The sequence below is a fragment of the Dendropsophus ebraccatus genome, chromosome 4, assembly GCF_027789765.1.
Source record: "Dendropsophus ebraccatus isolate aDenEbr1 chromosome 4, aDenEbr1.pat, whole genome shotgun sequence".
NCBI lineage: Eukaryota > Metazoa > Chordata > Amphibia > Anura > Hylidae > Dendropsophus > Dendropsophus ebraccatus.
The window spans coordinates 9,791,409-9,819,050 of NC_091457.1; the positions used below are offsets into that span (position 1 = coordinate 9,791,409).

At 45.4% G+C, this 27,642-nt stretch overlaps 1 protein-coding gene across 2 annotated transcripts in view; it reads left to right on the plus strand.

Annotated features, from left to right (window-relative positions):
- PTPN5 (protein tyrosine phosphatase non-receptor type 5) overlaps positions 1 to 27,642 on the plus strand; it is a 63,413-nt gene that overhangs the window by 20,219 nt on the left and 15,552 nt on the right. Inside the window, exons 1-3 of one of the 2 annotated variants that reach the window (XM_069968063.1) lie at positions 1,946 to 2,019; positions 14,203 to 14,245; positions 25,347 to 25,536. In XM_069968063.1, the coding sequence (XP_069824164.1) occupies positions 25,378 to 25,536 (159 nt within the window). In that variant the 5' untranslated portion in view covers positions 1,946 to 2,019; positions 14,203 to 14,245; positions 25,347 to 25,377. Of the gene's footprint in view, positions 1 to 1,945; positions 2,020 to 14,202; positions 14,246 to 25,346; positions 25,537 to 27,642 lie in introns of those variants that run through there. The other variant, XM_069968062.1, reaches the window with a different exon arrangement.

A 27,642-nucleotide genomic window follows, 5' to 3' on the forward strand; every position in this document is an offset into this window, starting at 1 on the left:
GTAACAATATTATAGGGCACTGACTGTGTAACAATGTTATGGGGGCACTGACTGTGTAACAATATTATGGGGGCACTGACTCTGTGTAACAATGTTATGGGGGCACTGACGGTCACCTGATGCTTATTGTTGCTGACAGTGTTATGGGGAAACTAAGGGGCGCTGAGTTAATTTTGAATCTCTGCTGTAGCGCCACCTATCTTCCCGAGCTGTTAATGCAGCACTGACCCATTAGCAAGCATTATGATCCTAAGCAATATTTGACTAGTTTTGTTGGAACGTTCCCCTTTAAATTTGCCTCTCCCCATTGCATTAACATGAAAGCAAAGAAACAAACCTGGTCCTGTATGAATGACGCAGGGACCTAATTTATCCGGTGTTGATTTTCCTCTCTGCAGGGTCGCTTTAAATTTACACTGTTGACTCATGACTTTAATGGGACCCTGCTCCGGGGCTGAGTCAGTCTCCTGTCTGTATCACAAACACTACACATGCATCGACATAAATAGACCTCTGTGCCAGATCCCAAGCCGCTGCCGCACAGCATCATGGGAAATCAGGAAACATAAGCAGATTAATATTTCTTTCTGCAAGTCTGAGAAGGCAGAAAATATAAAATTCTTTATATCATTTTTTTTCCTCTTATTTTTTGTTCTTTCCTGGAAAAGTTGGGTGACAACCAAGATGTCTGACACCACTGTTGATGTCACTTACTCGAAGCAAGCCATTTTATAGGTGTTGATGGAGGCCTTGATTTACCTTTCAGGCATAGTGTGGATGATCTTCAGCACATAGGCTGCCTTAGCTTGCAGGTAAACTTCACAGGTTTACTTAGACTCTCTCCCATTCTATCAAGACAGACCAACTCCTTTTTCTGTGTTCTGTCCTGATTTAGCTGGTACTAGAGACAGGTTTTCCCTGACAACTAACAGTGGACATCAGATTGCAGGGAACATCTTTGTGGCCAATTTTATGGGCAATGAGGGAAGCCTTGATTAACCTTTCAGGTACAGCATGGATCATCTTCAGAACACATACTGGTACATTTACTAGGTTTACTTAGGCCCTCTCCAATTCTATCAAGCCTGGCCACATCCCCATTTATGTTTCCTGTCCTGATTTAGCTGTTCCTAGAGACAGGTTTTCCCTGCCAACTAAGAGTGGACAGTAGATTGCAGGGAAGTGGACCCCTGCACTAGACTGATGGCCAAAATCAAAAGCTTTGTGGGAGTTGTAGTTTTTGTAGCCGAGGTTCCCTACCCCTGGTCTAGTGTATATGGGGCCTTCTAGAACTACTATTGACATCATCAGTTGGTGGTGGTTCTAGACGGCCTCATACACATGATGGAAAATCCCAGGCGACCCCTTTGTTCAGAGGGAAATAAGCTGCTGCGGCTTACCCCTTCCCATAGAAAAGAAAGGGACGCTCCAACCTGTAGGAGTCTACTGTAATCTGCTTCATAGCAGATCTTGGGGGGGGGGTCTCCTATGATCCTACACCTGGATCGGTACTGAGAGCCTCAGCGCAGCATTTCCAGAAATCAAAACCACAATGGTTTTTGTGCGTCTTTAGAATTGAAGCTGGAAATGTTTCTCGGGTTGAGGTCGGAGATGAGTGACCATAATGGCAGCCATGTGGTGTCATACGTAATCCTTGTTATGCGTGCAGGGCCATAGCTGTGGGGGTAGGGGCAGCATCCAGGCCTCTCTGTCACATTAAAATACATTAGTATAAATGGTCACTAGGGGGCGCTGTTAAGGGCGCTATTTGCCCCACACTACGTGACTAGGCGGTGTGACTGACATCAGGAATATTCAGGTTCAATGTCAACCTAGAGGCTGATAAAACAAAATGGCGGACTCTTATCATCTAGCACTGCAGTTGCCCATAGCAACCAATGATGTTGTTCCTTTCATAAAAAAAAAAAAAATGCTTCTGCAGAATGAAAGCTGGAATCTGATTGGTTGCTCCTAAGCAGGACAAAGAAACGATCGGAAGACCCGCCCACCTGGGGAGCAGTAAGCATCAGGCTTATCACTGCAAAGCATTATGGGAATCTTCACATAATAAAATGGATGTTTAGGGAGTTTCTTTTGGCTTTAGTTTTGTGTTTACACACAGGTGCTTACTGTACTATGGATGAATGTAACGGCGTCAGATGGCATTCAAATAATACTACCATACAGTGTCCAAATAATATTACCATACAGTGTCCAAATAATATTACCATACAGTGTCCAAATAATACTACCATACAGTGTCCAAATAATATTACCATACAGTGTCCAAATAATATTACCATATAGTGTCCAAATAATATTACCATACAGTGTCCAAATAATATTACCATGCAGTGTCCAAATAATATCAGTGTCCAAATAATATTACCATACAGTGTCCCAATAATATTACCCTATAGTGTCCCAATAATATTACCATGCACTGTCCAAATAATATCAGTGTCCAAATAATATTACCACATGGTGTCCCAATAATATTACCATACAGTGTCCCAATAATATTACCATACAGTGTCCAAATAATACTACCATACAGTGTCCAAATAATATTACCATACAGTGTCCCAATAATATTACCATGCAGTGTCCAAATAATATCAGTGTCCAAATAATATTACCATACAGTGTCCAAATAATATTACCCTATAGTGTCCCAATAATATTACCATGCAGTGTCCAAATAATATTACCATGCACTGTCCAAATAATATCAGTGTCCAAATAATATTACCATACAGTGTCCCAATAATATTACCATACAGTGTCCCAATAATATTACCATGCAGTGTCCAAATATTACCATACAGTGTCCAAATATTACCATACAGTGTCCCAATAATATTACCATACAGTGTCCAAATAATATTACCATACACTGTCCCAATAATATTACCATACAGTGTCCCAATAATATTACCATGCAGTGTCCAAATATTACCATACAGTGTCCCAATAATATTACCATGCAGTGTCCAAATAATAATACCATACAGTGTCCAAATAATATTACCATACAGTGTCCAAATATTTCCATACAGTGTCCCAATAACATTACCATACAGTGTCCAAATAATATTATCATAGTGTCCAAATAATATTACCATATAGTGTCCAAATAATATTACCATAGTGTCCAAATAATATTACCATGCAGTGTCCAAATAATATTACCATACAGTGTCCAAATAATATTACCATACAGTGTCCAAATAATATTACCATATAGTGTCCAAATAATATTACCATACAGTGTCCAAATAATATTATCATAGTGTCCAAATTATATTACCATACAGTGTCAAAATGATATAACAATAGTTCCCACAGTGACCATATAGTATCTAAAAAATACCACCACAGGTTGCCAAATAATAGTGCCATACTGTGCTGTAATAATACTATAGATCGGCATAGGCCTAGCTACAATCTGGCGGTACATGTCAGTCTCTTATCTTGTAGATATATTGGACAGATACAAGGCTTGTGTAAACACACCGCCACCTCCAGCTGTCATGCCGCAGTAGTCGCCTTATGTCTTGCAGATTACGGGGCCTCATGAACGTTCTTGAGGGTCCGGCCGTATTCTTGAGTTACGATAATGGTTCCCTCATGTTTAATTCAGGACGGTTTGGCTTATTGCTTATCCGTGCACTGAACCAATATGGTGACTCCCCCGGGACCATGGAGGGGATCGCTCTTACTGTAATACAAGAACGCTGATCATTAGAGTTAATTACAAACCGCGGTGAGACGGGAGAACGTCCCCAGGACTGAGGTGCGATAAGACAACAAGACCATCTTAAAGGGGTTGTCCAGGATTACAAATAACATGGCTGTCGTCTTGCAACCTGGCCGTGGTACAATCTCAGAAAGCAGGACGCAAAAAGGGGCGGGGTTTATATAATCCCCACCCAAAACTGTTTCTTGGGGGCACTCCTGGGGGTGATCCTAATTGCCTCTATTTTGGCTTTTCCAATGTAAGCATGTTGGGGCTGTGTGTGGTATTACAGCTCTGCCTCAATCACTACAGTAAAGCTGAGCTGCTATACCAGACCCAACACATAGACAGGTGTGATGCTGTTTCTGAAAAATCCCTTTAAGGTTTGAAAGAAATTTAATTAACTGGTGTCAGAAAGTTATATAGATTTGTCATTTACTTTTATAAAGAAAAAAAAAAAACTCCAGTCTTCCAGTACTTATCAGTTGCTGTATGTCCTGCAGGAAGTGGTGTTTTCTTTCCAGTCTGACACAGTGCTCTCTGCTGCCACCTCTGTCCATGTCAGGAACTGTCCAAAGCAGCAGCAAATCCCCAGAGAAAACCTCTCTCGGTCTGGACAGGGGGGGCAGCAGAGAGCACTGTGTCAGACAGGAAAAAATGCACTTCCTGTAGGACATACAGCAGCTGATAAGTACTGGAAGACTAGAGATTTTTTTTTTAATAGATGTAAATTACAAATCTATAAAACTTCTCTTACCAGTTGATCTGAAAGAAAGCAATTTTCTTTTACCCTTAAATATTGCTGAGGTGCAATACCAGCCACAACCATAGAGAGGCCTAGCAGCCCCAATAATGGCTGTCTGGGCATGCTGGGAGTTGTAGTTTCCCCACAAGTATAGCAATCACTGCTGTAGACTGCAGCTGATGTGATTAAGGATAATTTGGAGTTTACAGCCTCTTTAAGATGAGGAATAATTACAGCGTCTGATATCGGTGTGTGAACAGACACTGAGAGATTCACTGCTCTTAATTACTTTTAAGTGGAAAACTGTAAAAAGAAAACAAGTGGTGACGAAAGGGAATTAAATGCAGATGATACTGTATAATGGGGGCACTCTGGATGGTACTGTATAATGAGGGCACTCTGGATGATACTGTATAATGGGGGCACTCTGGATGGTACTGTATAATGGGGGCACTCTGGATAATACTGTATAATTGGGGCACTCTGGATGATACTGTATAATGGGGGCACTCTGGATGATACTGTATACTGGGGGCACTCTGGATGATACTGTATAATGGGGGCACTCTGGATGATACTGTATAATGGGGGCACTCTGGATGATACTGTATACTGGGGGGCACTCTGGATGATACTGTATAATGGGGGCACTCTGGATGGTACTGTATAATGGGGGCACACTGGATGGTACTGTATAATGGGGGCACTGTGAATAATACTGTATAATGGGAGCACTCTGGATGATACTGTATAATGGGGGGCACTCTGGATGATACTGTATAATGGGGGCACTCTGGATGGTACTGTATAATGGGGGGCACTCTGGATGATACTGTATAATGGGGGCACTCTGGATGGTACTGTATAATGGGGGCACTCTGGATGATACTGTATACTGGGGGCAATCTGGATGATACTGTATAATGGGGGCACTCTAGATGGTACTGTATAATGGGGGCACTCTGGATGATACTGTATAATGGGGGCACTCTGGATGATACTGTATAATGGGGGCACTCTGGATGATACTGTATACTGGGGGCACTCTGGATGATACTGTATAATGGGGGCACTCTGGATGGTACTGTATAATGGGGGCACTCTGGATGATACTGTATAATGGGGGCACTCTGGATGGTACTGTATAATGGGGGCACTCTGGATGGTACTGTATAATGGGGGCACTCTGGATGGTACTGTATAATGGGGGGCACTCTGGATGGTACTGTATAATGGGGGCACTCTGGATGGTACTGTATAATGGGGGCACTCTGGATGATACTGTATACTGGGGGCACTCTGGATGATACTGTGTAATGGGGGCACTCTGGATGATACTGTATAATGGGGGCACTCTGGATGATACTGTATAATGGGGGCACTCTGGATGATACTGTATAATGGGGGGCACTCTGAATGATACTGTATAATGGGGGCACTCTGGCTGATACTGTATAATGGGGGCACTCTGGATGATACTGTATAATGGGGGGCACTCTGGATGATACTGTATAATGGGGGGCACTCTGGATGATACTGTATAATGGGGGGCACTCTGGATGATACTGTATAATGGGGGGCACTCTGGATGATACCGTATAATGGGGGCACTCTGGATGATACCGTATAATGGGGGCACTCTGGATGATACTGTATACTGGGGGCACTCTGGATGATACTGTATAATGGGGGCACTCTGGATGATACTGTATAATGGGGGCACTCTGGATGATACTGTATACTGGGGGCACTCTGGATGATACTGTATAATGGGGGCACTCTGGATGATACTGTATAATGGGGGCACTCTGGATGATACTGTATAATGGGGGCATTCTGGATGATACTGTATAATGGGGGCACTCTGGATGGTACTGTATAATGGGGGAACTCTGGATGGTACTGTATAATGGGGGCACTCTGGATGATACTGTATAATGGGGGCACTCTGGATGATACCGTATAATGGGGGCACTCTGAATAATACTGTATAATGGGGGCACTCTGGATGATACTGTATAATGGGGGCACTCTGGATGATACTGTATAATAGGGGCACTCTGGATGGTACTGTATAATGGGGGGCACTCTGGCTGATACTGTATAATGGGGGCACTCTGGCTGATACTATATAATGGAGGGCACTCTGGATGATACCGTATAATGGGGGCACTCTGGATGATACTGTATAATGGGGGCACTCTGGATGTTACTGTATAATAGGGGCACTCTGAAATGTACTGTATAATGGGGGAACTCTGGATGATACGGTATAATGGGGACACAGGATGATACTGTATAATGGGGGCACTCTGGATGATACTGTATAATGGGGGCACTCTGGATGATACTGTATACTGGGGGCACTCTGGATGATACTGTATAATGGAGGCACTCTGGCTGATACTGTATAATGGGGCACTCTGGATGATACTGTATAATAGGGGGCACTCTAGATGATACTGTATAATGGGGGCACTCTGGATGATACTGTATAATGGGGGCACTCTGGATGATACTGTATACAGGGTCACTCTGGATGATACTGTATAATGGGGGCACTCTGGATGATACTGTATACTGGGGCACTCTGGATGATACTGTATAATGGGGGCACTCTGGATGATACTGTATAATGGGAGCACTCTGGATGATACTGTATAATGGGGGCACTCTGGATGGTACTATATAATGGGGGCACTCTGGATGATACTGTATAATTGGGGCACTCTGGATGATACTGTATAATGGGGGCACTCTGGATGGTACTGTATAATGGGGGCTCTCTGGATGATACTGTATACTGGGGGCACTCTGGCTGATACTGTATACTGGGGGCACTCTAGATTATAATGTATAATGGGGGGCACTCTGGATGATACTGTATAATGGGGGCACTCTGGATGATACTGTATAATGGGGGGCACTCTGGATGATACTGTATAATGGGGACACAGGATAATACTGTATAATGGGGGCACTCTGGATGGTACTGTATAATGGGGGCACTCTGGATAATACTGTATAATGGAGGCACTCTGGATGATACTGTATAATGGGGGCACTCTGGATGATACTGTATAATGGGGGCACTCTGGATGATACGGTATAATGGGGGCACTCTGGATAATACTATATAATGGGGGCACTCTGGCTGATACTGTATAATGGGGGCACTCTGGATGATACTGTATACTGGGGGCACTCTGGCTGATACTGTATAATGGGGGCACTCTGGATGATACTGTATACTGGGGGCACTCTGGCTGATACTGTATACTGGGGGCACTCTGGATTATAATGTATAATGGGGGGCACTCTGGCTGATACTGTATAATGCCGCACTCTGGATGATATTGTATAATGGGGGCACTCTGGATGTTACTGTATAATGGGGGCACTCTGAAAGGTACTGTATAATGGGGGAACTCTGGATGATACCGTATAATGGGGACACTCTAGATGATAGTGTATAATGGGGGCACTCTGGATGATACTGTATAATGGGGGCACTCTGGATGATACTATATAATGGGGGCACTCTGGCTGATACTTTATAATGGGGGCACTCTGGATGATACTGTATAATGGGGGCACTCTGGATGATACTGTATAATTGGGGCACTCTGGATGATACTGTATAATGGGAGCACTCTGGATGATACTGTATAATGGGGGCACTCTGGATGATACTGTATAATGGGGGGCACTCTGGATGATACTGTATACAGGGTCACTCTGTATGATACTGTATAATGGGGGCACTCTGGATGATACTGTATAATGGGGGCACTCTGGATGATACTGTATAATGAGGGCACTCTGGATGATACTGTATAATGGGGGCACTCTGGATGATACTGTATAATGCGGGCACTCTGGATGATACTGTATAATGAGGGCACTCTGGATGATACTGTATAATGGGGGCACTCTGGATGATACTGTATAATGGGGGGCACTCTGGATGATACTGTATAATGGGAGCACTCTGGATGATACTGTATAATGGGGGCACTCTGGATGATACTGTATAATGGGGGCACTCTGGATGATACTGTATAATGGGGGCACTCTGGATGATACTGTATAATGGGGGCACTCTGGATGATACTGTATAATGGGGGCACTCTGGATGATACTGTATAATGGGGGCACTCTGGATGATACTGTATAATGGGGCACTCTGGATGATACTGTATAATGGGGGCACTCTGGATGATACTGTATAATGGGGGCACTCTGGATGATACTGTATAATGGGGGCACTCTGGATGATACTGTATACTGGGGGCACTCTGGATGATACTGTATAATGGGGGCACTCTGGATGATACTGTATAATGGGGGCACTCTGGATGATACTGTATAATGGGGGCACTCTGGATGATACTGTATAATGGGGGCACTCTGGATGATACTGTATAATGGGGGCACTCTGGATTATACTGTATAATGGGGGCACTCTGGATGATACTGTATAATGGGGGCACTCTGGATGATACTGTATAATGGGGGCACTCTGGATGGTACTGTATAATGGGGGCACTGTGGATGATACTGTATAATGGGGGCACTCTGGATGATACTGTATAATGGGGGGCACTCTGGATAATACTATATAATGGGGGGCACTCTGGATGATACTGTATAATGGGGGGCACTCTGGATGATACTGTATAATAGGGGGCACTCTGGCTGATACTGTATAATGGGGGCACTTTGGATGATACTGTATAATGGGGGCACTCTGGATGATACTGTATAATGGGGGGCACTCTGGATGATACTGTATAATAGGGGGCACTCTGGCTGATACTGTATAATGGGGGCACTCTGGATGATACTGTATAATGGGGGGCACTCTGGATAATACTGTATAATGGGGGCACTGTGGATGGTACTGTATAATGGGGGCACTCTGGATGATACTGTATAATGGGGGGCACTCTGGATAATACTGTATAATGGGGGCACTGTGGATGGTACTGTATAATGGGGAGCACTCTGGATGATACTGTATAATGGGGGCACTCTGGATGATACTGTATTATGGGGGCACTCTGGATGATACTGTATAATGGGGGGCACTCTGGATGATACTGTATAATGGGGGCACTCTAGACGATACTGTATAATGGGGGCACTCTGGATGATACTGTATAATGGGGGGCACTCTGGATGATACTGTATAATGGGGGCACTCTGGATGATACTGTTTACTGGGGGAACTCTGGATGGTACTGTATAATGGGGGCACTCTGGATGGTACTGTATAATGGGGGGCACTCTGGATGATACTGTATACTGGGGGCACTCTGGATAATACTATATAATGGGGGCACACTGGCTGATATTGTACAATGGGGGCACTCTGGATGATACTGTATAATGGGAGCACTCTGGATGATACTGTATAATGGGGGGCACTCTGGATGATACTGTATAATGGGGGCACTCTGGATGATACTGTATACAGGGTCACTCTGGATGATACTGTATAATGGGGGCACACTGGATGATACTGTATAATGGGGGCACTCTGGATGATACTGTATAATGGGGGCACTCTGGATGATACTGTATAATGGGAGCACTCTGGATGATACTGTATAATGGGGGCACTCTGGATGATACTGTATAATGGGAGCACTCTGGATGATACTGTATAATGGGGGCACTCTGGATGATACTGTATAATGGGGGCACTCTGGATGGTACTGTATAATGGGGGCACTCTGGATGATACTGTATAATGGGAGCACTCTGGATGATACTGTATAATGGGGGCCCTCTGGATGATACTGTATAATGGGGGCACTCTGGATGATACTGTATAATGGGGGGCACTCTGGATGATACTGTATAATGGGGGCATTCTGGATGATACTGTATAATGGGGGCACTCTGGATGATACTGTATAATGGGAGCACTCTGGATGATACTGTATAATGGGGGGCACTCTGGATGATACTGTATAATGGGAGCACTCTGGATGATACTGTATAATGGGGGCACTCTGGATGATACTGTATAATGGGGGCACTCTGGATGGTACTGTATAATGAGGGCACTCTGGATGATACTGTATAATGGGAGCACTCTGGATGATACTGTATAATGGGGGCACTCTGGATGATACTGTATAATGGGGGCACTCTGGATGATACTGTATAATGGGGGGCACTCTGGATGATACTGTATAATGGGGGCATTCTGGATGATACTGTATAATGGGGGGCACTCTGAATGATACTGTATAATGGGGGGCACTCTGGATGATACTGTATAATGGGGGCATTCTGGATGATACTGTATAATGGGGGGCACTCTGGATGGTACTGTATAATGGGGGCACTCTGGATGATACTGTATAATGGGGGGCACTCTGGATGATACTGTATAATGGGGGCATTCTGGATGATACTGTATAATGGGGGCACTCTGGATGGTACTGTGTAATGGGGGCACTCTGGATGATAATTTATAATGGGGGCACTCTGGATGATACTGTATAATGGGGGCACTCTGGATGGTACTGTATAATGGGGGCACACTGGATGATACTGTATAATGGGGGCACTCTGGATGATACTGTATAATGGGGGCACACTGGATGATACTGTATAATGGGGGCATTCTGGATGATACTGTATAATGGGGGCACTCTGGCTGATACTGTATAATGGGGGCACACTGGATGATACTGTATAATGGGGGCACTCTGGATGATACTGTATAATGGGGGCACACTGGATGATACTGTATAATGGGGGCACTCTGGATGATACTGTATAATGGGGGCACTCTGGATGATACTGTATAATGGGGGCACACTGGATGATACTGTATAATGGGGGCACACTGGATGATACTGTATAATGGGGGCACTCTGGATGATACTGTATAATGGGGGCACTCTGGATGATACTGTATAATGGGGGCACACTGGATGATACTGTATAATGGGGGCACTCTGGATGATACTGTATAATGGGGGGCACTCTGGATGATACTGTATAATGGGGGCATTCTGGATGATACTGTATAATGGGGGCACTCTGGATGGTACTGTGTAATGGGGGCACTCTGGATGATAATTTATAATGGGGGCACTCTGGATGATACTGTATAATGGGGGCACTCTGGATGATACTGTATAATGGGGGCACTCTGGATGGTACTGTATAATGGGGGCACACTGGATGATACTGTATAATGGGGGCACTCTGGATGATACTGTATAATGGGGGCACACTGGATGATACTGTATAATGGGGGCATTCTGGATGATACTGTATAATGGGGGCACTCTTGCTGATACTGTATAATGGGGGCACACTGGATGATACTGTATAATGGGGGCACACTGGATGATACTGTATAATGGGGGCACTCTGGATGATACTGTATACTGGGGGCACTGTGGCTAATAGATGTGGCCCCCTACCCCTGTCATACCAGCGAGGTTAGGGGAGCTTCCAGGTCAGGAGAGGGTACTGTCACGGCAATAGCGAGATCCTGCCGCGCTGAGGGTCACGCTGAGCACCAGTTGTGGAGCCATTACCTGTCCTGCCGCCAAGAGCTCGCACAGATCTGCCAAGAGAGTCCTAACAGAAGGCTGCAAAAGACATCTCGAACCAAGAAACCAGGCAGTGCCGGCTGCTGATTATACACTGTGTATGTAAAACACACTAAATTGGGGACTGTCTTCTTTGCTGACATGAAGAACGAAATGCGCTCTGTCAATCACACATGCCTATTAGATGACTAACCCGGCTCCCACACATGACGTGTAGGCTGAGAATATGCTGCCATCGCTGGGCGCTGGTTATGCACAAAACACATACCATCTTTTATTTACCTCATCGCTGATAAAAATACCGGCTTATGTCATGAACAGCTTTGGCGGATGTATGGATGATACCGGGACGAAGGTGTCACCGCGCAGGTGGGCTGCGTACACAGGAGGAGGGAGGCAGACACACAGTGTGATATCGTGTACCACCAACCCGTCCGTATCACAGACATGGTGGACTGGTGCACCAGGGGAGGACAAAGCATAGACGTGGCTAATATAGCTGCCATGGGGTCACCGGAGAAGGGGTAACCAAGGAGGCACATTGATAACCACCAAACTTAAAGGAGGAGTTCAGCAAAAAATCAACTGCTCCCAGCAAGTGCCAGAGATTTGTAATTTACATCTGTTTAACAATCTCCGTCATTTGCTGGCATACTGTTCGCTGTCCCTGCTGTGCTGTACAAGTGTGCTGTGGTGAGCTCTCCCTGGTGGCCAGAAGCCGCCATACTGTACACTGTCCCTACTGTGCTGTGCGAGTGTGCTGTGGTGAGCTCCTCCTGGTGGCTAGAAGCTGCCATACTATACGCAGTACTTGCTGTGCTGTGGGGAGCTCCTCCTGGTGGCCAAAAGCTGCCATACTGTACACTGTCCCTACTGTGCTGTGCGAGCGTGCTGTGGTGAGCTCCCCCTGGTGGCCAGAAGCTGCCATACTATACGCAGTACTTGCTGTGCTGTGGTGAGCTCCTCCTGGTGGCCGGAAGCTGCCATACTGTACACTGTCCCTACTGTGCTGTGCGAGTGTGCTGTGGTGAGCTCCCCCTGGTGGCCAGAAGCTGCCATACTATACGCAGTACTTGCTGTGCTGTGGTGAGCTCCTCCTGGTGGCCAGAAGCTGCCATACTGTACGCAGTACTTGCTGTGCTGTGGTGAGCTCCCCCTGGTGGCTGGAAGCCACCATACTGTACGCTGTCCCTGCTGTGCTGTGCAAGTGTCCTGTGGTGAGCTCCCCCTGGTGATCGAAACCTGCCATACTGCACACTGTCCCTGCTGTGCTGTATGAGTGTGCTGTGGTGAACTCCCCCTGGTGTCCGGAAGCTGCCATACTGTGCGCTATACCTGCTGTGCTGTACGAGTGTGCTATAGCGAGCTACCCCTAGTGACTGGAAGCGACCATACTGTACGCTGTCCCTGTGTGCTGTACAAGTATGCTGTGGTAAGCTCCCTCTGGTGGCCCGAAGCTGCCATAACATGCTCTGTCCCTGCTGTGCTGTACAAATATGCTGTGGTGAGCTCCCCCTGGTGGCCCAAAGCTGCCACACCGTACTCTTTGTCCCTGTTGTGCTGTACGAGTGCGCTGTGGTGAGCTTCCCCCTGGTGGCCGGAAGCCACCATACTGTACATTGTCCCTGCTGTGCATGTGACATGTGAATTCTTCTCCATGCAAAAATAAGATATCACCTAAAAATAAGACCTTGTGCATCTTTTAGAGCAAAAATTAATACAAGCCACAGTCTTATTGTCCGGGAAGCACAGTAGATAACCTCTCCCTCTGCAGACTTTCTCGCTTGGTCTATTATATCCCCAGTTATGTTCTAAGGCTTCTTTCTAAGACAGCAACACCTCTAAAAAAGTCACTGTAGTAAACTGTAGTTATTATTACTTGCAGTACCGCTTTTTACCACAGTCAGCATCAACTACTGTATTTCCATAGGCAGCCATGCAATAGCGCCCCCAATGATCCTCTAGCAAAGATCTAGTTTACAGGAAGGAAGAACATCTGAGTTGCAATGTTTTTGGACAGTAAGGGTATATAGAGGGAAGTATATACATGTTACTATGCCTAGTGTTTTATAGGTGTGCCTGGATCATATTTAATAAATTAATTAATATGGAATTTCGGTTCTGTTTCTTGGCAGATTCCTGATCTGAAGATCACCGCTGATCACTGCACAGAGCATGGTGAGTCTGACCGATCCTCATGGAGCTGGCAATGTTTCCATGTAAATCTACATAAAACGTTCTGTCACTTTGCAGATATCCTGTCTCACTGTTGCCGCACCAGCGTTCAGTTATTTTTTTATTCACATCCAGAGCTGAATTCATAATTCTGCTTCTTGACCCGTTCACCTCCGTATACGCTTATAGGTAAAGGCATAGGTGCCAGCACTTACTCGGGTTTGCCATGTTTTGACACCGGCAGCCTGAGACATCTACTCAGGGGGATCGGCCCCTAAGCCAGCACTTCACCAGGAGACAGAGAAGACTGGCCCATAAGGGGTACCGGCCTATCTGGCATTTGCCGGAAATGCCAGATGGCCAGTCCACCTATGGTATGGTTGTAACTAAGAATCAGTAAAGGATCAGTAAAGTATGTACACAGTGACCCCACCAGCAGAATAGTGAGTGCAGCTCTGGAGTATAAGGCTATGTTCAAACTATGTAAGCTCCGCAGAAATCATGGCCGTTGTTACAACAGCCATGATTTCTGTGGTATTTACTTAGTGCTGCAGGCTGAGGGAATCCCGGCCGGAGTGTATACACATAGGGGGAGATTTATCAAACATGGTGTAAAGTAAAACAGGCCCAGTTGCCCCTAGCAACCAATCAGATTCCACCTTTCATTTTCCAAAGAGTCTGTGAGGAATATAAGGTGGAATCTGATTGGTTGCTAGGGGCAACTGGGCCTGTTTCACTTTACACCATGTTTGATAAATCTCCCCCAATGTGTATAGACTCCAGCCGGAATCCCTAGCGCCACTGTAGAAAGTTAACATGTCAGTTTTCTGCGGCCGCTAGTCAGTGAATAGCGGCTACAGAAAACCCTGTCACTTCAAACAATGGAGCGAGCGGTTTCGGCCACACGCTCCATTATGTGCTATGGGGAGTTCTGATGCGGGCGCGCACGGATGCGGCCGCATCAGAACTTAACAGCGCTAAAGATCATGTGGCCGGTACTGAAGTATCGGCCGAGATGATCTTTTCTGAGACTGGCCGTTCTGCGACCCAGCTGGGACACAGAATGGCCGGTCTCATACTACATGTGACCATAGCCTAATACAGGGTGTAACTCAGGATCAGTAATGTAATGTATATATACAAAGTGACCTTACCAGCAGAATAGTGAGTGCAGCTCTGGAGTATAATACAGAATGTAACTTTTTGATAAGTTATATATTTGTAAATTACTACTGTTTAAAAATCTCCAGTCTTCCAGTACTTATCAGCTGCTGTATGTCCTGCAGGAAGTGGTGTATTCTTTTCAGTCTGACACAGCGCTCTCTGCTGCCACCTCTGTCCATGTCAGGAACTGTCCACAGCAGCAGCAAATCCCCATAGAAAACCTCTCCTGCTCTGCTTGTTATCTTTTTACTAATGAAGATAAATAATTAATGAACGGACGGGCTGACGGCGTTGGATGTATCGCTGTCGCTTCCTTCACAAGTGATCTCTTAGCAGAATTGCAGCGTATGTGATAATGAAGAATAAGTTATGTAGCGGGAGGCGAGGTGCGAGCGTAATGATCCAATAAAATGAATGGAAGCTCAGCAAATAACACAATCTTCACATCAGCCCAAGCCCCCGAGACCCCAGGAATTAAAGGAGACTGTACCTTACAGCAAAGAAGCTGAAATCTCCCAGAATCCCCTGCTTGTTCAGTGTCTGCATGGAGCATACTTTGTAGCTTTGCATTATGGGAAGTTTCCTTTGTGTACTAGGGGCTATACATCGAAGGGCTAAAAAGCAGCCCTGGCCCTGTAGGCAGTTCCCATGCAGGTAATTGCCCCCACTTAAGGCAAACCATCTGCCCTACCTTCCCTGTAACCCCCCCCCCCCCCCCCATGTAATTAAAGGGGCTCTGCACTTAAGAAAGACTTAATCATAATCTAAGCTTGTGTGTAATAGGTTTCTATTATATGAATTGGGCCTGCTGTACACCTGATTTACACCCAAAAGATGCAGAAAATCCTCACTTCTTGGTCCACTCTGTCTCCACTCCTCTGTCCTCCCCCTCCTTTCTGAGACCACAGTCACATGCTCGCCGTCTCTTCTGTTGCCAGGGATGATGAAACACCTCATCTGTAACCCCACCCACCACTGACATCACACCAATCAGTGAGCACCTGGCCAAGGGGCGGGGAAACAGACTAGTGGGAGCCTCCTGAGCAGTATAGGGAAAAGGAAAAACTGTTGTTTCATCTTTCTTTCTCTTTCTAATCTACAGTATGTACATGGATAGATAGATAGATAGATAGATAGATAGATAGATAGATAGATAGATAGATAGATAGGAGATAGATAGATAGATAGATAGATAGATAGATAGGAGATAGATAGATAGATAGATAGATAGATAGATAGATAGATGGTGTGGTGTGCCTCCATAGATGTTATATCGGAGGGAGGGCCGGTCACTTTCTAGGTGTTGTAGTGTGACACCACTCCGGTGGTGGATGACCGAGATACAGCCGGACCTTAGGGTTTTGTCACGTGATGCCAGTGCCTGGTGAGCACACAGGGGTGATGGCACGCCCGCTTTTAGTTTATAAGGCCGGGTGTACCCTTTTCCCCTGTGGTCAGTATCCTGCTGGGTTGCTACTGGGTCTTTTGGGATAGTGTCACAGATGATGTAGTCACAGGTGGTCAGAGCGGTGTAATGACCCTCCCGGATAGTAGGACCCTCCACCCACAGAAATGGCAAATGTCCCAAGGTTGCAGTGTGTGTACTGTGCAGGTGGTGATGAATAATCACAGACTCTGAGATAACATTGAGTTGGTTACTACTTGTAAATGTGCAGCAGGTAATACAGAAGGGCTTCGATATACACTTGACAAAGTTCCAATAAAGACTTGAACATAGGACGACCAGATCTGTAGGCTAAGTGAGTGCAGAGTAGAAGATAGTCGTGTCGGTAGAGTTGTGCTGAGGTAGAGTAGCAGAGAGGAGGATGCCGTGAGAGTCTTAAGCGATGTAGTAGTGTGCTCTGCCGGGATGTTGGAGGATGCAATAGAATACTTGTAGTAGAAGAAGAAGAAGAAGAAAAAAAACACCTGTGCCTGTGTATTGACCTTTGCTTTCATTCTTCACACCACCCTATGCCCACTAGCATTGGCTGAACCGTACTAATGGGTGACACAGGTCCCAGACCTTGTTACCTGGGCTGAGCAGAATGCTGAAGGTTCCCTGCTGAAACCCGCGCTGCAAGATGGAGTTCATAGGCTTACTGCAACTTTGCTCTGTCCTGATCAGTTCCTGGCTCTGTGGCTCTGTGGTGTTCTAGCACCTGCTTGGCAGGGGTGACCAGAGACACCGGCTGACATTTTTAAAAGCTGGATAAACCCTTTAAGTCAGGTTTATTAAAGGTGCCTCAGGGTTTCCCAGTAACCAATCAGGCTTTGCCATTGTTTGTCCTGCACTGTGACTTCTCCTTGTCCATGGCTTGGGTTGAGGTTATCTGTTGGCTGCATAGTGCTTTGTGTGGGTACTTGAAAGAAAGTTGGTAACAGTGTCCTGTCTTGCGTACTACCCATGCGGGGCACTGGCTAAAACTGACCTTTGGGGACCTGGCAGAGGGCCAGGGCCCGGACAAGACTGCAGTGGAGAGCTATCTAGTTTCGTCCTTTCTCCACTCTTGCTCTTGCTCTTGCACTTGCTCCACGTCTTGCTCTTGCTCCTCCCCCACCCAAGGGACTAACTTCCTCTACAGCGTGTAGGGTGCGCTGTGATTGTGTGAAAAGAGTGCAATAGAAGAATAGAGAGAAGAGGTGATAGGAGAGAAGAAAGCAGAAATCCTACTGGTTCACAGATTCTGGTACATACAAACACAATAACCCTTTGAGATCCTTCAGCTGTGAAGCTTCCATACACCAATACATAATACAGCGACATCTAGTGGTCAACTCTTAATACTACTTTTACTATAATAAGACCACAAACTACAGACTTTACAGGGTGTAAATAATAGTAACACCCTTAGTGGGACACCACAGATAGATAAATATTTTGTTTACAGTGTAAAGCAGAAGCAATTTATGCCAGTAATGAGCAGAAACTACAAGATTAGGTGGATCAGTATTGTAATGTAGGCAGTAAACCCAACTAGCAGAGTTTAGCTAGCAGAGTACAGCTCTGTAGTATAATACAGGACGTAACTCAGGATCAGTAATGTAATGTATGTACACAGTGACCTCACTAGCAGAATAGTGAGTGCAGCTCTGGGGTATAATACAGGATGTAACTCAGGATCAGTAATGTAATGTATGTACACAGTGACCCCACCAGCAGAATAGTGACTGCTCCTCTGGAGTATAATACAGGATGTAACTGAGGATCAGTAATGTAATGTACATACACAGTGACCCCACCAGCAGAATAGTGAGTGCAGCTCTGCAGTATAATACAGGATGTAACTCTGCTTTAAGGTTTCTTCACAATTGCAGCTAACAGATATATGATATATTCAGCCAGTCTTCCCTTCATGGTGACACAATACACATCTGCCTGTTCCTCTCCGCTCTCCTCCCCACCTGGCTGTGAAGTGTCCTCATCTGCAGATAATGGAAAAGAAAACAGCGCCCAGTGTCAACACAAGACACAAAGCCTGTGAAGTGAGGGTGCGGGGACGGGGTGTGCAGGGACGGACGCAACCAAGTATTTATGGCTTCAATTCATTTTGGAGTCCATGGAACAATAAGCAGAGAAGACAGCGAGCGAGGACACAATAGATTAACCCTTTCCTGTAATTGGCCACGTCTATGTAATTTATTGTATATGTCAGGAATCCATGTAGCCTCCATTTCTCCTTCCTGCTCCCCCAGCTTCAATTACCCTTAACAGGAGGTTGTGTTGTCCTCTCATTGTCATTGTGGTGTTGTCTCAGCAGCATCTCCCTCTCTCTCTGGAGACAATGCATAATCCTCTGCCCCACCCCCTAAGTGATGTCACTATCTCAGACATGCCCCTCCACCATCTCCATGTCATATACACAGTCATATATATCTTTATTGAAGAACGAGGTTTGTTTACAGCATGCTGCCTTGTGCTGAACGATGCCACAGGTAGAGGAGCAGACAGGGAATCAATACAGAAGGTGCTTTAGATTAACTGACTGCAGAGCAACAGTCTGCTGTGTATTGAAATGTTCTAAAAAGGCTTTAGGCAAGTAAGTGGCAGGGGTGCTGTGGGAGGGGGGTAAGCAGGGTGGAAGAGCTGTATGGCTGTTTTGTGTACTTAAAGGTGTAGTCCACCAAAAAAGAAATTCTTTCAAATAAACTGGTCATAGCAAATGCCAGAGATTTGTTATTTACTTCTATTTAAAAAAAATCTTAAGTCTTCCAGTACTTATCAGCTGCTGTATGTCCTGCAGGAAGAAGCAGTTTATTTGAAATATATATATTTTTTTTGTGAACTACCCCTTTAAAGGCACTCTGGGCACTATGCTGGCACTGTATATGGGCACCACTTGTCATTATAAGCACACGGGTAGAGTTTGTCTCTATCTGATCACCACTTGGTCCTACATGAGCACAGCACCTTTAAGTTGGCACAATATGGTGTTTTGGCCTGTCTGTAATATACTGTGTATAGTTGATCTTAAAGGGGCAGCCTTAAAAATTGCTATGTTATCCCAAGAATAGTACAGCCTGTTCTACCACCTGCTTGGCAATGGCAGGGGTAACCAGAGACACCGGCTGACATTTTTAAAGGCTGGATAAACCCTTTAAGTCAGGTTTATTAAAGGTGCCTCAGGGCTTCCCAGTAGCCAATCAGGCTTCGCCATTGTTTGGCCTACACCAATTAGATTTGTTACTTCGTCTGTCAATTTACACTTTGTGTGTTACTAAATTATACGACGTCTTCATTGCAAATAAGTGAGTGCGGATCAGGAGGAGAGGAGAACGGGGACGGAGTGATTCATAGTGTCGCCCGCAGAATGACTAATTGTATCTAATTAAATAGTATTCAGATGACTGTGGCATTACACATCGCATCCGCGCGGGGAGCGGGCACACCTACCTGATACCCACACAGTATACAGTATAACACTACAGACTGTGGGATACATGGCAATATAGGAGATACCCAGCATCATATACAGGAGATCCCTAGGTTATACCAGCTGTACATATATAATTGTAGGGATCAGTGTCTACAGGAGATGCTTATGTTATAGCAGCTGGCTATGTAGTGATCAGTATATACTGGAGATGCTTATGTTATAGCGGCAGGCTATGTAGTGATCAGTATATACAGGTGATGCTTATGTTATAGCGGCAGGCTCTGTAGTGATCTGTATATACTGGAGATGCTTATGTTATAGCGGCAGGCTTTGTAGTGATCACTATATACTGGAGATGCTTATGTTATAGCGGCAGGCTCTGTAGTGATCAGTATATACAAGAGATGCTTATGTTATAGCCGCAGGCTATGTAGTGATCTGTATATACTGGAGATGCTTATGTTATAGCGGCAGGCTATGTAGTGATCAGTATATACTGGAGATGCTTATGTTATAGCGGCAGGCTATGTAGTGATCAGTATATATTGGAGATGCTTATGTTATAGCAGCAGGCTCCGTATCTACCAGTATATATACAGGCAATGCTTATGTTATAGCGGCAGGCTATGTAGTGATCAGTATATACTGGAGATGCTTATGTTATAGTTGCAGGCTCTGTAGTGATCAGTATATACAGGCAATGCTTATGTTATAGCGGCAGGCTATGTAGTGATCAGTATATACAGGTGATGCTTATGTTATAGCGGCAGGCTCTGTAGTGATCTGTATATACTGGAGATGCTTATGTTATAGCGGCAGGCTTTGTAGTGATCACTATATACTGGAGATGCTTATGTTATAGCGGCAGGCTCTGTAGTGATCTGTATATACTGGAGATGCTTATGTTATAGTGGCAGGCTCTGTCGTGATCTGTATATACTGGAGATGCTTATGTTATAGCGGCAGGCTCTGTAGTGATCTGTATATACTGGAGATGCTTATGTTATAGCGGCAGGCTATGTAGTGATCAGTATATATTGGAGATGCTTATGTTATAGCGGCAGGCTCCGTATCTACCAGTATATATACAGGCAATGCTTATGTTATAGCGGCAGGCTATGTAGTGATCAGTATATACTGGAGATGCTTATGTTATAGTTGCAGGCTCTGTAGTGATCAGTATATACAGGCAATGCTTATGTTATAGCGGCAGGCTATGTAGTGATCAGTATATACAGGTGATGCTTATGTTATAGCGGCAGGCTCTGTAGTGATCTGTATATACTGGAGATGCTTATGTTATAGCGGCAGGCTTTGTAGTGATCACTATATACTGGAGATGCTTATGTTATAGCGGCAGGCTCTGTAGTGATCTGTATATACTGGAGATGCTTATGTTATAGTGGCAGGCTCTGTCGTGATCTGTATATACTGGAGATGCTTATGTTATAGCGGCAGGCTCTGTAGTGATCTGTATATACTGAAGATACTTATGTTATAGCGGCAGGCTTTGTAGTGATCACTATATACTGGAGATGCTTATGTTATAGCGGCAGGCTATGTAGTGATCAGTATATACAGGTGATGCTTATGTTATAGCGGCAGGCTATGTAGTGATCAGTATATACTGTAGATTCTCATGTTATAGCGGCAGGCTATGTAGTGATCAGTATATACAGGCAATGCCTATGTTATAGCGGCAGGCTTTGTAGTGATCACTATATACTGGAGATGCTTATGTTATAGCGGCAGGCTCTGTAGTCATCTGTATATATTGGAGATGCTTTGTTATAGCGGCAGGCTCTGTAGTCATCTATATATACTGGAGATGCTTATGTCATAGCAGCAGGCTCTGTAGTGATCACTATATACTGGAGATGCTTATGTTATAGCGGCAGGCTATGTAGTTAGGGCTGTGTATGATCTGGCGGTATGCTGGTGTGCAGTCAGATGGAGCAGCTCTAGCGGCTGCTCTTTCCTCTCAGCCCACACGGTATGTTCCAGGCAGAGACTACACACATGTCCAGGCTCTGTAGGTGTGAGTCACGGGCACACAGGGGATGGCAGCGGGCTCAGCCGTGCTCTGTGAGAGCAATTAGACAGATATGTGAGCAGCGCTGTGGGAGCCGCCGGGGGAGAAGAACAGCTATTTTAGTCCATCTATTTCTTTCGGCAGCGTCACCCCCCCACCCTCCCCCCAGCCTCCCCGCATCTCCTCACACAGCACATAGGTGGCGGTATTATACCCTCATCACCAGCTGGTGTATCTAAGCCTATAGGTGCCCACACTATACCATCATCTCCGAGGGCAGACAGCTGGTGTATCTAAGCCTATAGGTGCCCACATTATACCATCATCTCCGGGGGCAGCCAGCTGTTGTATCTAAGCCTATAGGTACCCACATTATACCATCATCTCCAGGGGCAGCCAGCTGGTGTATCTAAGCCTATAGGTCCCACACTATACCATCATCTCCGGGGGCAGCCAGCTGGTGTATCTAAGCCTATAGGTGCCCACACTATTCCATCATCTCCGGGAGCAGCCAGCTGGTGTATCTAAGCCTATAGGTGCCCACATTATACCATCATCTCCAGGAGCAGCCAGCTGGTGTATCTAAGCCTATAGGTACCCACATTATACCATCATCTCCGGGAGCAGCCAGCTGGTGTATCTAAGCCTATAGGTACCCACATTATACCATCATCTCCGGTAGCAGCCAGCTGGTGTATCTAAGCCTATAGGTAGCCACATTATACCATCATCTCCGGTAGCAGCCAGCTGGTGTATCTAAGCCTATAGGTATCCACACTATACCATCATCTCCGGGAGCAGCCAGCTGGTGTATCTAAGCCTATAGGTAGCCACACTATACCATCATCTCCGGGGGCAGCCAGCTGGTGTATCTAAGCCTATAGGTGCCCACATTATACCATCATCTCCGGGAGCAGCCAGCTGGTGTATCTAAGCCTATAGGTAGCCACATTATACCATCATCTCCGGGGCAGCCAGCTGGTGTATCTAAGCCTATAGGTGCCCACACTATTCCATCATCTCCAGGAGCAGCCAGCTGGTGTATCTAAGCCTATAGGTGCCCACATTATACCATCATCTCCAGGAGCAGCCAGCTGGTGTATCTAAGCCTATAGGTACCCACATTATACCATCATCTCCGGGAGCAGCCAGCTGGTGTATCTAAGCCTATAGGTACCCACATTATACCATCATCTCCGGTAGCAGCCAGCTGGTGTATCTAAGCCTATAGGTAGCCACATTATACCATCATCTCCGGTAGCAGCCAGCTGGTGTATCTAAGCCTATAGGTATCCACACTATACCATCATCTCCGGGAGCAGCCAGCTGGTGTATCTAAGCCTATAGGTAGCCACACTATACCATCATCTCCGGGAGCAGCCAGCTGGTGTATCTAAGCCTATAGGTAGCCACACTATACCATCATCTCCGGGAGCAGCCAGCTGGTGTATCTAAGCCTATAGGTGCCCACATTATACCATCATCTCCGGGGCAGCCAGCTGGTGTATCTAAGCCTATAGGTAGCCACACTATACCATCATCTCCGGGGGCAGCCAGCTGGTGTATCTAAGCCTATAGGTCCCACACTATACCATCATCTCCGGGGGCAGCCAGCTGGTGTATCTAAGCCTATAGGTGCCCACACTATTCCATCATCTCCGGGAGCAGCCAGCTGGTGTATCTAAGCCTATAGGTGCCCACATTATACCATCATCTCCAGGAGCAGCCAGCTGGTGTATCTAAGCCTATAGGTACCCACATTATACCATCATCTCCGGGAGCAGCCAGCTGGTGTATCTAAGCCTATAGGTACCCACATTATACCATCATCTCCGGTAGCAGCCAGCTGGTGTATCTAAGCCTATAGGTAGCCACATTATACCATCATCTCCGGTAGCAGCCAGCTGGTGTATCTAAGCCTATAGGTATCCACACTATACCATCATCTCCGGGAGCAGCCAGCTGGTGTATCTAAGCCTATAGGTAGCCACACTATACCATCATCTCCGGGGGCAGCCAGCTGGTGTATCTAAGCCTATAGGTGCCCACATTATACCATCATCTCCGGGAGCAGCCAGCTGGTGTATCTAAGCCTATAGGTAGCCACATTATACCATCATCTCCGGGGCAGCCAGCTGGTGTATCTAAGCCTATAGGTGTCTGAGGAGCCAATTATTTAGTTTTGTATGTTATATTTTCGTCTGAGCGTCTGTATCTAAGCCTATCAGGTGTGATACTGCCAAACGGATCACTGTTTCCCATGTAATCTGACATTGTGTATCCAATCCTAAAATGGGTGACATAGTGCTGTATACGTGGTGTTCCCGGTGTGACGCCACTACTTGGGGTGGATGGCCGAGATACAGGCGGACCTTAGGACTTTGTCATGACGCTAGTGCCTGGGATAAGCGGAATGGTTAGGATTTCCTAAGTACACCCGCGCTGCGAGATGGAGTTCATAGACCTTTAGTAACTTTGCTCCATCCGAATCAGTTTTTCGAATAAGACTTCACTTGTAGAGGGGACCTGGCAGAGGGTCAGGGACCAGGTAGAACCACGGTTGAGAGCTATCCGAGCTGTGTCCTTTCTTCACCAAAGACTCCTCCTTCACCCAAGGGACTAACTTCCTAACCAGCATGTAAGATGCGCTGTGGTTGGGTGGAAAGAGTGCAAAAGAGAAAGAAGAGACGTGATAGGACAGAAGAAAGGAGCAATCCTACTGGTTAATAGAATCTGGGACTTACATAAACAATAACCCTTTAGGACACTTCAGCTGTGCAGCTTCTAGACCTTGGTAATACAATACAACGACATCTAGTGGTCATCTCTGGTAATGCGGTAGCTGCAACAAGACCACAAACAAGTACAGACGTTTACGAGGGGTGTGAAGGATAGCAACACCCGCGGTGGGACACCACATATATAAAACTATCTACGGTATCTACGTCACTAATGTTTGATACAGGGTTGTATCTAAACCCATGACATGAGAATTTTTGACAACATTTCTTTTTGCGCTCTATCCGTCCAGGTCGGTCCATGACAGGCGCCCCCCCGCAGACATGGGCTCCCTGGACGATGCAGATGAGCAGCACAATCCGCAGGTTGGGATGGATCAGTCGCCGGACGTGGAGCGAGACCCTCAGTACAGCTGGGCCGCCCTGTGGAACATCCTGACCATCGGGGGCAGCATCTGCCTTCTCGTCCTCTCCCAGATATTGGTGAGTATATATGGCGGTATATACCTCTACTGTGCAAATCCTCAATGGGTTAACAATTCCCAGATAATATATACTGCACTCACTTACTGTATACAGTGCCCAGATAATATATATCGCCCCTATATACTGTATACAGTGCTCAGATAATATATACCGCCCCTATATACTGTATACAGTGCCCAGATAATATATACCGCCCCTATATACTGTACACAGTGCCCAGATAATACATACAGCCCCTATATACTGTATACAGTGCCCAGATAATATATACAGCCCCTATATACTGTATACAGTGCTCAGATAATATATACCGCCCCTATATACTGTATACAGTGCCCAGATAATACATACAGCCCCTATATACTGTATACAGTTCCCAGATAATATATACCGCCCCTATATACTGTATACAGTGCCCAGATAATATATACAGCCCCTATATACTGTATACAGTGCCCAGATAATATATACCGCCCCTATATACTGTATACAGTGCCTAGATAATATATACCGCCCCTATATACTGTATACAGTGCTCAGATAATATATACAGCCCCTATATACTGTATACAGTTCCCAGATAATATATACAGTCCCTATATACTGTATACAGTGCTCAGATAATATATACAGCCCCTATATACTGTATACAGTGCCCAGATAATATATACCGCCCCTATATACTGTATACAGTGCTCAGATAATATATACAGCACCTATATACTGTATACAGTGCCCAGATAATATATACAGCCCCCATATACTGTATACAGTGCCCAGATAATACATACAGCCCCCATTTACTGTATACAGTGCCCAGATAATATATACCGCCCCTATATACTGTATACAGTGCCCAGATAATATATACCGCCCCTATATACTGTTTACAGTGCCCAGATAATATATACCACCCCTATATACTGTATACAGTGCCCAGATAATATATACAGCCCCCATATACTGTATACAGTGCCCAGATAATATATACCGCCCCTATATACTGTTTACAGTGCCTAGATAATATATACCACCCCTATATACTGTATACAGTGCCCAGATAATATATACAGCCCCCATATACTGTATACAGTGCCCAGATAATATATACCGCCCCTATATACTGTATACAGTGCCCAGATAATATATACAGCCCCTATATACTATATACAGTGCCCAGATAATACATACAGCCCCTATATACTGTATACAGTGCCCAGATAATGCATATAGCACCCATATACTGTATACATTGCCCAGATAATATATACAGCCCCCATATACTGTATACAGTGCCCAGATAATATATACAGCCCCTATATACTGTATACAGTGCCCAGATAATATATACAGCCCCTATATACTGTATACAGTGCCCAGATAATACATACAGCCCCTATATACTGTATACAGTGCCCAGATAATGCATATAGCACCCATATACTGTATACAGTGCCCAGATAATATATACAGCCCCTATATACTGTATACAGTGCCCAGATAATACATACAGCCCCTATATACTGTATACAGTGCCCAGATAATATATACAGCCCCTATATACTGTATACAGTGCCCAGATAATATATACAGCCCCTATATACTGTATACAGTGCCCAGATAATATATACAGCCCCTATATACTGTATACAGTGCCCAGATAATGCATATAGCACCCATATACTGTATACAGTGCCCAGATAATACATACAGCCCCCATATACTGTATACAGTGCCCAGATAATATATACCGCCCCCATATACTGTATACAGTGCCCAGATAATATATACAGCCCCTATATACTGTATACAGTGCCCAGATAATATATACAGCCCCTATATACTGTATACAGTGCCCAGATAATATATACAGCCCCTATATACTGTATACAGTGCCCAGATAATATATACAGCCCCCATATACTGTATACAGTGCCCAGATAATATATACAGCCCCTATATACTGTATACAGTGCCCAGATAATGCATATAGCACCCATATACTGTATACAGTGCCCAGATAATATATACCGCCCCTACAGGCCCGCTTCTGCCATGAGGCGGAATGAGCCTTCCGCCTCAGGCGGCAGAATTTGCGGTCCG